A 14,793-nucleotide genomic window follows, 5' to 3' on the forward strand; every position below is an offset into this window, starting at 1 on the left:
TTTGCAACTTTGTTCTTCCTCCAAGTTTCATCTTCTCCTGGACTAGAAGGTCAGGGAGGATACAGAGCAATGAAAGGAAACAAACAACAAACAGCTTTGTAGAAAATAAAGAGCATCAGTCTCACAGTGATCTGCAATGTACAGTAGCGGACAAATATTTCATGCATATCTGCACAATAATTATGACAATATGGTTTGGATTGTGAAAAACGTATGATTGAACACATGGGACATTAAAATGTACCAAGAGAATAAGGATAAGGATGAAGATTATGGCTAAAGATGTTTCCCAAGCACCGATTTATTTACCTTCATTTTTTAACACTGCAATAATCTCTTCAAAGATTTTGCCACATCTGCTCCATTTTTATTAATACACCAAGTCTGAATGTTTGTATCTTTCAGCAAATAGACATTTAAGATATTAAAATACTGCTTGATACTGCTTATTCTAAGCAGAAGAATTGAAAGGTGTGAGTGTGTGAATATAGTGCATGTGGGTTAAACCTATAGTTTAAGTCCTAGTATGGACTTTTCACACAGGCAATACATAAGAAAAATTATTATGCTTCTGCTACTTTTGAAATATTTAAATATGACAATGACTGAGTTTACAAAGAAAAAATTATATGAATACAGGGTTCTGCAAATAGACTTACCCTCCTTCTTCTGAGTATTTGTGACCAAATGCAAGGATATCAGATGCTCGGCCACTCCCATCACATACTACAACTGGAACTGGGGGTGTATCACGCAGATATTCCAGGACGATGGAGATGACATTGGGTCCACCTTCTACAATGAGGGCCACTACTGGTACTCCTTGACCAATCCCTGTTATGAATAAACAAAAGCAAAACAAACAAACAAAAAAAAGCAGGCAAATCAAATAAAAATAAACCAAGAGAAACTGAAATTACCACCAATACTATTTTGCTTAAACAACATTAACAAACTATGTGTAATTCGTATTTTTGTCTTAAAGTGCATAGCATCCAAGTCGAGATATAAAATAATAAACTGGCAAGATTTTGCTTTTTAAATGAAGTTTGCTATGAAATGAGGAGGGAGAAAGAAAAACATGCCCCCCCATTTTAATTCTTGACCATAGCTTTCTAAATTACAAGTAAGTCATATCTGAAAGAGATATAGGGCATCTATACAAAATCATCATAAAACATGAAAGTTCTGTTGCATTTCAGAAAGTACATATGGATCCTAGAGGAATGTAATCCATGAATGCAAACATTTCCTATTTATTTTGGATAGAATCAATAGCTCTGAATAAATAATAAAGTTGCATGTTTTACACATTTTCTTTAGAAGGGAATTTAATGCAGGAATTCTATGGCAGGTCTTAATTAAGGCTACTTTCTCACAATTATAACCTATAATAATGATCCCAGTTAGCTGATGCAATAATGTAATACGTTAGAATTTATCTAGATCATTATTGTGGAAGCATTCCCATAAATGGACATAATATTGATTTTGAAATGTAGTCACCATGAAATGAGGAAGAGAGAGAAACACCAGAATATATAAACTTCAATGTAACACCACTGAGGAGCACCTAAATCAGGGGTGTCAAACTCAAGGCCCGAGGGCCGGATCCTGCCCGTGGGTTGCTTAGAATCTAATCCGCAGGCCCACCCTGGAAACAATGAAAGATTGGCCTGTGGTGCCTCTGCCAGCGAAAATGGAGCTCAGGAGGGCTGCACGTGACCCTCCCTAGCTCTTTTTTCACTGGCAGAGGGTTGCAGGAGGCCATCACAGCCGAAAATTGAGCTCGGGAGCCCGTTTTCTCTGGCAGAGCACTCAGGCCATTACAGGTGCCCCAGACACGAGTGACATCAAGCTGACCATGCCTATCCTGCCGATGCCTCCTCCAGCCCCCCAAGGTCAAACACAACCCTGACGCGCCCTCAATGAAATCAAGTTTGACACCCCTGACCTAAAGTGATTATTCTAGTTCACAGAAATAGTCATGAATGTTACATTTCAGAAGGACTCGGGTCCTGCTTATGACACCTATCATATTCCTTTCAAGAATCAGCACTGTGAATAGTGTAACACTTTAAATACATTTAATGGTATAAATCAGATTTTCCACCATTTAAATGTTCTACTGAGCAATGATCTTTTAATTTTTTTAAAGCTCAAAAAAACCTCCACATTTCATATATCAACATTCTTTTACATGCAATTTTCTCCAAGTTTCTAATCTGCTTTTCGTTGTTGGCTTTTATGTAACTTTAGTGGTGAAGTATTTTAGGTATTTTGGACAGGAGGTTTAGGCAATATTTCTGATGATCTCAAAGTATGATTCTCTTTCCTCACAGCTAACAACTTGGATTTATCTATCTGTATCCAGTGCCAGCTCAAGAATAGCTGGCACCCCAAATGACAATGACTAATGGCACTACCTCCAGCTAATGTGAAATTTGCATATTTTGAATGACTTGGAAGGAGGGGCTGTGTTGGTACTTTGGTGTCCTGGGCTAGTGCCGAATTGGCCTGAACCAAAAGCTTGCCATGCATGTATTTATTTATTTGCACCTAAATGAAAATGAAAGAAAAGCAGCTTGCTTGCCCCTGACATGTCCTGGTTGACTATCTCTCACAGACCTTTCATTAATTTTGAATTTAGGCTTATTCACCTTAATCAGAGATGAAAAAAAATGAGAAATGAAAGCAGAAATCTATCAGTCAGAAATATATATCACTGGCCAATTCACAGTAAAAGATGGCAAACCCTCTATCTCATATATAAGGCCTTGATTAAAACTTCAACTATCTAGAGATAATTTCCATTTAGGATTTTCTCTGTAGGGTTTAAAATTGTAATTCATAAATACACAATAAGTAAAATTTATACATATATGCATGAAATATTTTATTTCCATGGTTAAAGATTTTACTTTCTACAATCTCCTCCAGTTGGGTTAAGCATACATTCCAGAATCATTGGAAGTCAAGCAGCAAACAAGTTTAAATAATAGTAAGAACAACTTTTCTTTAATTTCCAGAAATCAGTTCAAACTTCGTGCTGTGAAAATTTTATATGAAGCCAGAGAGACCAAGATTAGCCGACCATTATTTTTGTGGCTATTGAAAAATATAAAGGAAGAAATTGTCACTATGAAGCAAAAGTTATATAATAACATTTAATTTTATTTATACAGGCTCAACCCTTCCAAGACTGAGTGGCTGTGGCTCCCGGCATCCCGATATAGTCAGTTGACTCCATCACTGACTATTGGGGGCGAGTCGTTGGCCCCCACAGAGAGGGCTCGCAATCTGGGAGTCCTCCTGGATAGGCAGCTGTCCTTGGAGGAACATCTGACGGCTGTAACCAGGGGGACCTTTTGTCAGGTTCGCCTGATCCGCCAGTTGCGGCCCTTTCTTGATCGGGATTCCCTGTGCACAGTCACTCATGCCCTCGTCACCTCTCACCTTGACTACTGCAACGCTCTCTACATGGGGCTCCCCTTGAGGAGCACCCGGAGGCTCCAACTGGTCCAGAATGCAGCAGCGCGGGTAGTGACGGGAGCAGCCTGGCGCTCCCATGTAACACCGCTCCTGCGCGAGCTGCACTGGCTCCCGGTGGTCTTCCGGGTGCGCTTCAAGGTGTTGGTTATCACCTTTAAAGCGCTCCATGGCATAGGGCCTAGCTATCTTCGAGACCGCCTGCTGCCACCGACAATCTCCCATCGACCCGTGCGCTCCCACAGAGAGGGCCTCCTCGGGGTGCCATCAGCCAAACAGTGCAGGCTGGTGACCCCCAGGGGGAGGGCCTTCTCTGTGGGGGCACCTACCCTCTGGAATCAATTGCCTCCAGAGATAAGGAGAATCCAAGACCTCGGTGCCTTCCGCCGTGCCCTTAAAACCTTCCTTTTTCAGCAAGCCGGGCTGGCCTAATTTTTTAAGTGTTTTTAAGTGTTTTGTTTATTGTTTTTAATTAATGGGGCCAAATTTATATATGTATATTTTAACTGTATTTTAATATTTGTACTTGATGTTTTTACTTGGCTGTTCACCGCCCTGAGTCCTCAGGGAGAAGGGCGGTATACAAATTCAAAATAAAATAAAAATAAAATAAAATAAAATACATGCTTGTAGCATGTATTATATGGAATGTCCAGTGGGGGGGAAAATGACACTTCTAAGTGAATAATTTTCTCCAACAAAATATTCTGTATATTACAATTTTCTAGTGCCATAAGAATGCTCTTATGATGTTTGGTTCCATTTATTGTCCTGTCTGTTAATCTTTGAAGAGATTGCTTTCGGGTGCATTGTATTAGGGAAACACAAAAATGAATTCAGAATGGCTTCAGAGAATGCTGTGTGGAATGGGCTGAAAAGACTCAAAGCATTTTTTTTTGATGCTAGATTTTTAATGATTGGTTGTTTGCTTATTGGACCTTGAACTGCACTCAAAAGATTTGGGGCTAGTTTCAATTTGGCAATATTGAATCTTAAATACAAAAGATTAATGGTTCACTTTTTATTGTTCTCAGTGGCATATACTTGTAAGCCTGTTTCTGACATCCCAGAACAGTGTCAAAATATATCACTGTCGTTACCCAATAGGAAGGTAAGGGTCTACACAAAGGAAGATGAAGTTTTCCCAACAAATACTTACTTTTGAAAGGTAAAAGTAATCGTATATGCACTGAATAGAATTTCTCTGAGAGTGCGATCTCTAAAACATACATGAATGTGCAGATGAAGCTGTTCTCTTATGAAGTCCATTGCAACTTCTTTCCCTTCCTGCCCTATTGCGGACCATCTACCCAGTAAGGTAACAAGTGGGATCAATGCTCTTGTCTGCCTTCCACTTGAGTAGAAGTATACTATAGCATAGTGACTGAGCAGGATTAGAAACCTAAGAATGCTTACTTGGCAGGAAGAGATGTTGAACTCAGTAGGACTTAGTAGAGTGCCTGAGTCCATAGATTTGTGCTGATCCCAACATAAAAACCTGTTAAGCCTTCTGTAGGCTCTTTCATTTCCTGTCTAATCTCATCAAAATCATGTCATCTCTATTTCTTTTTCTTTCTGTCCTTTGTTGTCTATTTCTCCTTCTTTATTGTTTTTTGCATAGGAGTGGAAGAAGATGCAACACTGCCTTTGTCTATAATAAGTGAAAGATAAAATTGTTTCTGTGCAGATGGGACAAAAATTGCTTTATTTTATAGGCAATTTTAATCAATTTTAATCATTTAATTTTAATACACTTAGAATATGTACTGGCTCCAAACTAAAACTGCAGAACAGCCTGATAGGTAAGCAAATGACAAGAAGAAAGGAAAATAGAAAGAAAAGAGGAAAAGAAGAAAGGCAAAAAGAAAGAAAAGAAGTTGATGCATTGTGTTTTATGAGGGCTTACTGTTTCAAGTCATTGTCACACATACAATAAAATACTTAAAATATGTTAGGTTGGATCCAGAGTTTCTATTATCTCTTTCAGTTCTATTCATAATGTGTCAGGCAACCAAAAATGTGATGAGATACCTCTGGGTATTTTCCCTACTTTTGAATAACAGAAGGTTTTGTGGGACGCATGAACTTTGGGGGGGGGGGAGGACCAAATGGAAATGTATTCCTGCATTCAGTAAAAGAAAAGGCCCCAGGAGACTTGTATGGATCCATCCCACCATGTGAATGACATTACTTTCAGCCGATTCCAAAAGAAAAATTCACAATGTAACCTGGATGTTTACAAATCACTCTATTTAACCTGCCTGTCTGTTACTACTTTTGTTCTTTGGATTCAGATTCAGCACAGTCAACCACATTCTATTCTAACTATGTCAAATCCCAAGGAAGCACCAAGGGCATAGAAATGCATTAAATATTGAACAGAGCATGAAAAAAAAAAGATTGGGACATAAGCAAATGAGCATTCCAATGCATTTGATGGTAGTGCAATGATCAAAGAAGATGCCGGTGATGACAATTGAACGTCCCTTTGCCTTCCCAGCCCCCTTCATATATCCTCAGGCATAGGATGACAAAGGGAAGTCCACAGGTCACATGAATAGGTACTGCAGACACTTTACAGTGTTAGAATTTGCCACTTGTTTAAATTTTACCTATATTCTTCTCCAGTTCATTTTCTATTTTTGTTGAAGATGAATAAATTTAGTTTTATAAATTTACTTATAATGGACTGCGATATGCTACACATATGTTAACATAAACATTTAAGTTTTGTACAAGTCAATCAGTCTGAGGATTACCTAGTTTGAGTAAATAATGCAAAATATTTTGTTCTTATATATATAAAAAACAAAGGCGTCTCATGAAAATATCTTTTTACAGTATTTTTATATGATTCAGTAAAAGGTATACTTTTTTTTGGCTGTCTCTGTGAACTCAGTGCAGATTCCAAAAACCAAGCAAACCTTCAAGCTTTTCGAAATATGGACCTATTTAGAAGAATGCAAAATGTTTTCCGCTGGAAATATGCATTTATAAATATTCCTAATTAGAGCCAGGATTTGGATTCAATTTTTGAAAAACGGCCCTTTCTATGTACAGTAGGGGATGCTTATATAGCCCCTGTCTTCAATTTCTTAAAGCAGCTTTTTTTTTTTTGGCAGGATGACATGGCTGCCCTTCATGGCCCCAATTAAGATACACCTGGTTTAAGGTGCTGCAGAGAGGTTCTGTGCCAGCTCCCCCTAAACCCTTTGAAGACATTTTTGCTTTTGAATCTGAAGTGCTACCTCACTCTGTTGCTTATTAGAAGATCATAAAATGGCAGTTTATTATTTTAAGACATGAAGTACAATAGTGTTGGGCATACAAATAATAACTGCAAGGGGAAATGGAATTTTGTAGAAAAAAAATTATACTATGTTTGGAGCTCGGTTTGTTTAAAAGATTTGTACTGGAGCCACCTAAACAGTTTATAATTCTTTAACTTTATAAAGGGTATAGATATTGATTGTACATTATTTCTCAAGGTAACTTCTGTTATTGCTAATTTTGAAAAAAAGATCAGCAGGTATGTAAGATGCTAAAGTCCTTTTCAGTTCTCTTCTGTTTCTTATGGTTTTACCAGGTTTTGCCCTCATCCTTGCAAGCATAATTTCAGCAGCTTTAAGCGCTATCAATTTAAGATGAAAACTAGCATTTTCAAAACCTTTAACATTGTGCCCAGTACCAAATTCTGTGTAGTAGAGTGGATTTGGAAATATGAAAACCACCTAACCTATATTAAATCAACACATTTCAATAGTTCTAGGATAATTTGTCAATCATGAAATGGTACCATGCATATTTATGATAATTACGAGGACTTTTATGGGGAAAACAATTGCAACCTTTTCTATGAAATCGTTCGTTTTGTAGGTTTTTGAGGAAATAGGATCCTTAGGAAGATGGTTGGATTGCTTATTCTCAATACCTTCTAAACTAGATAGGCCCCCACTGGTGATACTAAGAACAGATTTTTCTTGGGCAGAATGTCAAACTAACCCTTTCGAAATGCAATAGTACAAATCCAAATTAAAATAATTATAGGTTTAACATTACATTACTCAAATACAAATGGTGTGATCTGATTTATTTATTTATTTTGATAGAGCAGTTCAATTGTTACAAATGCCTTCTCAAGCTTACCCTGTTCTCTTTTTTTTCCTTTATAATACAAACATATGAAGGCCACACATTTAAAAGTATCACTACTTCTCTATTTTCCCAGTAGGCTTACTGTGTTCTAGCAGCTGTCCAAGGAGAAACATATTAGCTATTTTCTCCTGAGAACAAAGAACAGTGGTCATAGAATGGTTTATTTGGTGGTTGGCTTCTTATTTATGATTATTACTGTTGGATACAGAATACTAGAATTAATACACACAGTTTGAATATTCCTGTGAGCTCAAGAGTCACATACACATCCCCTCAATTTTTTGTTTCATGTAATTTTGAATATTTTGGCAGAAAAGAAATGAAAATAGAAATAATATATAACAATTTAGTTTATTATAAATAATTACATAATGAATGGCTTCTTTTTAACAGCAATTGTGCAATGAAAACAGTTGCTAGAGGGTAGAATATCTCAGCTATTACACACATAATGGATCAATAACGATACTACATCAATATTGGTACTGAGTTATATAACCTTGCTATTAGAGCATTTTCCATAAATAATTTTCTTAGAAATTATTGAATACATGCTGACACTGAATTGCCAAATTGGTTCTACATGAACAGAGCAGCTTATTTAAACAACATCTCCCTGATCACTATAAAGAAATATTTTTTTCAGGCAGAAAGAGAAGCTTTTACATAATGAGGATTTAAATAATTTGTTACGTTTCTTTATAAAGGAAAATGTAGCGTGACAACAGGCTAATGTAAAATTTGTACATATTTTATGTGGCCTATTTTCTGCAATTATACTTGCAGGTTTGAGAGAATCAATTACCTTTCTTCTCAGATAATACTGAATAAAAACTTTATTATCTAATAAATATGCAAATATTTATTAGATAATAAAGTTATTATTAACATGTAACTGATATTAAAGTTAATAAATAATGAAGCTAATAAATAATATTATTTATTAATTATATTATCATTTATGTGCTAAATGTTGGGACTCCATGATAGTCTGCAAAGTGCAGCAATACATGTGAGTGTACATTAAAATTTTAATAGACTCAATTATATTTACTGAGAAATCTACACTATAGTAGGACATACTATAACTTTTGATATCCTGTTTCCCCGAAAATAAGACATCCCCTGATAATAAGCCCAATCGGGCTTTTGAGCGCATGCGCTAAAATAAGCCTCCCCCTGAAAATAAGCCCTCCCCGAAAATATTTAAACGTAGATCTGGAAATCAGGTAAGACAGCAACAGGAGCCCCATCTTGCTCCAGGCACCCCAAAATAATAAGACCGCCGTGAAAATAAGGCTAAGTGCTTATTTCGGGGTTCAAAAAATATAAGACAGGGTCTTATTTTCAGGGAAACACAGTAGATATTACAATTGTACAGTATAGTAGAAATTAATAAAAACCAAGAAAATAAGGAACTCATACTTTTAACTTATCTGCTTTGGAGGTCCTACACTGTTTCTAACAAATATGTTTTGCAGTTAAATATTGCACAGTCAAATGCTGAGCATAAAGAAGAGTAACAGAGAGGGAAAAATACACAAATATTCCTATATGAAAATTAAATTAAGTAATAAATTGGGAAAGGTTGGTAAAAAGATATTAAAAAAAGATTGACAACACTCAGCTTTTACCTTTATAAGCAGGTAATGGAAAATAGGTTGCATATAGTTCTCACTGCAGATTAATTGATAATGTGTGTATTAGGCTATGAAATTGAGGATATCAAGGTGAAATGGAAAATGCACTTGATACAAAGAATAAGAACAAGAATGCAAAGTCAGTGAACCCTTTTCACAGCCAAACGACCAAAATGAAGCATCAACAGTCTCATGCTTCAGCAGCAGAAGTAAATGGTTTCATTTCTAACAATCCTAAACAGAGCATGTGAAAAATGCAACCGCAATCTAGTGTCATATTAACTCCAACACTTCTGTATTTGCAATGTGACATCATGGCATCAATGTGGAAGGATGGAGCTTGTTAAGTGAAATCATGAAGCAAGCTGTCATTCTAGCTAGAAAAGGAGCCTGTAATTGCTTAAGCTCTTCTGTGTAGACAGACCTTGTTGTCATTTTTTTCATTTAATGGATAGGAACAAAACATTTTAGATTTAACCAATAGGTTTGTTTTTAATTTACTCAGTGAGACCTGGGCTAAATGAAAGGGGCTGTGCCTTAACCAAGTATAAATAATATCATTTTATTAATTTTTCCAAGGTATTTTAAATAATTATGCAGTAACAACATAGATGACAGCTTGTGCTCTTTCTTGTAAAGAGGGTCATCATAGGTGGGGAACTATCCATTGCTGAAGTTTAACTCACCATCCTTCTGGCTGTCTAGGAACGCCAGAAGTTTCCCTGGGGCAGCATTTCTACAGGGTCATAGGTTTCCCATCCTTGTCTAAACAAAATCAAGAATATTCTTGCTGCAAAGTCATTAGACTTCAACATGTTAACATTTTGGAAATAACCTTTAATTTGGCAAAAGTAGCTGAAGTTAGAAAACAGATAAACCAAGAAAGACTGAAAAATGATCTTGTTTATCAGATTTATTTTTCTCTGTCTTCCCTGATTTTCATTGTGATATAATTCTAGATTTGACATCCTTTTAGCATTCTTTCTATTCCTAAATGAGAAACTAACTTCCCATGGGATTGGAAGTAAACTGGAGTGTTTGGCCATAATTTATATCTACTTACAGTTAATATAGTTTACTTTCCCTCATTCCCTTCCTTTCTCCCTTCCCTTCTCATGGTTTCTGATCCAGAATTGCAGCAAATGGTATAAGCAGGCACTTCATTTAAAATTTTAAGCAATACTATTTTATTTTGTTTTACAATGGAATACAGGTAGTCCTCGATTTACGACCACAATTGGGTCCCACATGTCTATTATTAAGCAAGACAGTTGTTAAGTGACTTTTGCCCCATTTTACGACTTTTCTTGCCACAGCTGTTAAGTAAATCATTACAATTGTTAAGTTAGTAAAATGGCTGTTAAATGAATCTGGCTTCCCCATTGACTTTGCTTGTCAGAAGGTTGCAACAGGTGATCACATGACCCTGGGACACTGCAACCATCATAAATATGAGCCAGTGGTCAAGAGTCTGGATTTTGATCATGTGACCATGTGGAGTCAGAAGTGTGAAAAATGGTTATAAGTCACTTTTTCAGCGTTGTTTTAACTTCTAACAGTCGTTAAATGAATGGTTGTGAGTTGAGGACTATCTGCATCTCTTTTATATATTTACTTTTTATCATGGATTATAATAATAATTTTAATTTTTAAGTATTCCATGCATTTTTGTATTTTAATAACTTGGTAATTTAGGGATTATAGTATGTCATTCACAAAGCATTTTTCATAATTCAGTCAGTTTTCTCTAGGTATCAAAACTTTTAGCATTCTAGTATTTGTATTTTATTGCTCAATAATATTCAAGTCTATTATACTATGTTCAATTGTGGTTGATGATGATAATAAAGATACGGATGGTACAGTATATGTGTACATAAAATTGATCCATCATTACTAGAAGAGATATATTAACCATTGTTTCTTTGTACTATTGCTGTTCAATTTTGATACCATGACTGTAAGAAGAAGTAGAAAGTGAACTGCTCACTTGTATTTATCTTCTGAAGGGAGATGTGCTTTTCCAACTGTCTGCGAAGTTTAACCTCTGCACCATATTTTCCTGTGGTTCCATTATCAGCCAGAATAAAATGAGAATGCATACTGTTGAGTACTGTCAGCTTACTCATTGGATTGGACATTGTTTGATATGGTCGGACTACCTGCATATGTGAAAAAAAGAGAATATAATCATAGATTGTTGTAGTAGCGTGGAAATCCTGATAAAGTCTAGTATTGAGATAACAAGCCAAGACCAAGCTGCTGAAATCAATTTTCAAGCATTTCTAAAATTCAAGTACTGTTGGAGATTTTTCAAACTCAGAAAATCAATAATAAATTATTGTCTAGATATAATAATAGAAAAATGACATAACTCTTTAAAAATCTTATTTAAAAGCAAACCCAACCAACCACTGTGAAATTTGATTCCATGTAAGTATTCACGAGTTGGATTTATTCATGTTATAATGATGGAAACTGAGAAATAGAATTCCCGTAATATTATCTGTTTTTTAGTTTAAAAGAGACTATAAAAGGGGCAGGTAGGCAGAGGGAATATGGCCCATGTGATGACATTGTGTAGGTATGTTTACCAGTCATCATTATGTCATTATATAAGAATACCATTTTGTGCAATGACCTCATGATATATGTTGTTGTGGCTTGCAGATTCTATTTGAAGTACTTATTTATTCAATTTCTATAGCCACCCAACTCAACCAAGAGAGTGTTAGGCTTACAATTCTAAAATGATAAAACAATTAAAACATGAAAACAAAACATCCACACAAATAAATAAATAGACCTAATTAGCTGTGATCAGATGTTTTGGATTAGCTCTCATCAGTTCCAACAGTCATGGCCAATGACTGTGGGAATTGTAATCCAATGCCCTATAGATGTAGGTCATCAAGTTACTTATTCCTTTTCAAAAATTTAGGGACTGAAATAATTAACTTTGCTGTTGGTTTTTTCTGTTAACTACTTCTTTTATATAAATATGGTAGATAAATGTCTAACAAGTCAAACTGATTGCAAATAGATGTAGAAGTTTATGAATTCTGGGCCTGATTCGCAAGAGGAGGAAGCTATCATTGTTTCAATATATTAATCAGTATTTAACTAAGGTATTTAACTTGTTTTTTGTCTTTTTAATGCACATTTTTAATGTGTTTGTCTAATTTTGTTTTGTTTTTGTAAAAATTCTTTCCTTTTTTGTGGAGTTTGTATTTTAACTTTCCGAATAAAAATAAAAATTTATTCCTAAAAAAATTAAAAACATATGACATATTGCCTCCTATATCAATGACGTTCAGTTGTTAAGAGAACATGAATGCAAAATGCTGCTTCTCTCACATCTTGTTGTAGTAAACTTTGTTCACTGCCCAGAGTTACATATGTGAGATGGGCGGCTATCTAAAATTTCCAAACAAACAAACAAACAAATAAATAAATGTGGAATATTGAACTAAATAGATGTGTGATCTGATTGCATTATCTTGCAACTTATCTATGTGCACATAAAAGTCTTCCAAAATTATTCATTTGAAACATGATGTCATAGTTTTCCCTACTATCACAGGACCTCCACTACAGTGGAGAATATACTGTCCATAAAGCAGGATCAGATTACAAATAACATACCTACAGTCCAGTGGTGGGTTTCAAATTTTTTTACTACCGGTTCTGTGGGTGTGGCTTGGTGGGGGTGGCACGGTGGGCATGTCAGGGAAAGGATACTGTAAAATCTCCATTCCCTCTCCAATCCAGGGGAAGGTAATTGCAAAATTCCCATTTCCTCCCAATCAGCTGGGACTTAAGAGGCAGAGAATATATGGGGGCAGGGCCAGTTAGAGGTGTTATTACTGGTTCTCCGAACTACTCAAAATTTCTGCTACCGGTTCTCCAGAACTGGTCAGAACCTGCTGAAACACACCTCTACTTCAGTCCTATCAATCTGTGATTATGTATCATTGTAACCAAACAACCACAAAACAGCAATGTACACCTAGCTAAAACCTAGAAAAAATCATAATTACTGTACACCAATGTTTTGGATTGAATTCTTATTTTCTTTTTGTTGCGTAGTCCGATTTATAAACCAGTGGCTAAATAAGCATTAAACATCTTTTTAAAGCTTTTTTGTAGTAAATCAGATTCCTGATTATGATGATGATGATATAATAATTTCAGTTATTAATTCACTACTACCACCACTTATTCTGCTACCAATAACAATATAAGCTTTACAGACACAAAAAAGGAACAAGGGCAAAGACAGAATATTACATTCTGTGGCTTGATAAGTACATTACTAGACAATTCAAATCCTGTCTAATACATATAAGACTTTAGTAAAGATTTCATTTTGCTTCTGTCTTCAGAGTCCTCAGATACTCATATAATCCACTGCTATTTCCAAGTTCAAAGAATAGATAAAATATGTTTTCTACTATATGGGATGAATTAATCTAAAATCATAGTATATCAGAATGTACAGATTGGGATAAAACTTGGAGGTCATCTAGTTCACCTCTCTCTGCAGTGTACAAATCCATTTGTATAACGTATTCTGCAGACTACCATGCAGCTTATTAAAGGAGCAAAGGAGAATTTTCAGCCAATTGAGGCAGTTGGTTTCATTGTTGAATAGTAATTAGGATTAAGATTGGTTTTTCTGTCACACCCAACCAAAATCAATTTCTCTGTAAAACCGTTATGTCTTGAAGAGCTTCAGAAACAGCTCCAGGAAATTCTATCCCATCTTCCACATGACAGCCCTTGAACACACATCTATTGTGTCTCCTTGCAGATTTCTGTTCTCAGATAAAACATGTCCAATACCTCCAAGGATTCCTCATACATTTTCCCTTCCCTTTCCCATCTTGGTTGCTTTTCTCTCAACATTTTATCCATGCTTTTATACAAATGTGATGCTAGAAATGGACACCAAATTCTAGATGCAATCTGACCAGTGCCAAATAGTAACAATGGCTTCTCTTAACCTTGATCCCACTTTATGGGTGAACTCTTGAATAGTAAAGTTGTTCCTACCACCTTTACATGCTCTAATTAGGTGTTTCATTTTTCCTAATAGGTTTCTGCCCATTATTCCAGCTTGCCAACATGCCCTCAGATTAGGATAATGACCTCTAAAGTGTTTTCTATATTCTGATTTATAGAATAAAATAGTATATCTTCTAACTCCTTCTCGTAATCATTTACAAATATGTTGAACGGCACAAGGTCTAAATGGAATGAATGGAATATACCAATCCAGAGCTCTCTCCAGACCCATACACTTATTGGGCACTGTTGTTCAATCTCTGTCTGTATCCACCTAACATACCATAATTAACTCAATTTTTAAAATCATCTCTATTAGAATCTTGGAGAGGTCTTTGTTGAATGCTTTGCTTTGAAAGGAACGTTTTTCACGTGATGGTAAACATATGTATGTAGTACCTCAGGTTTTTACATTACTCATTTTTTATTACAAAGTGCCAAG

The 14,793-nt window shown here is 35.7% G+C and overlaps 1 protein-coding gene across 1 annotated transcript in view; it reads right to left on the bottom strand.

Moving 5' to 3' along the window:
- Positions 1–655: 655 nt before the first annotated feature.
- The window catches only part of LOC139311212 (transient receptor potential cation channel subfamily M member 3-like), a 263,336-nt gene continuing 249,198 nt past the window's right edge, over positions 656–14,793 (bottom strand). Inside the window, exons 6-7 of the mRNA XM_070935599.1 lie at positions 11,275–11,446; positions 656–834 (exon numbers count right to left, since the gene is read on the bottom strand). Coding sequence (XP_070791700.1) covers positions 656–834; positions 11,275–11,446 — 351 coding nt within the window. The remainder of the gene's footprint in view (positions 835–11,274; positions 11,447–14,793) is intronic.

Source organism: Pituophis catenifer, unplaced genomic scaffold, assembly GCF_029215685.1.
Source record: "Pituophis catenifer annectens isolate HBS135680 unplaced genomic scaffold, rPitCat1.0.hap2 SCAF_2, whole genome shotgun sequence".
Lineage (NCBI taxonomy): Eukaryota > Metazoa > Chordata > Lepidosauria > Squamata > Colubridae > Pituophis > Pituophis catenifer.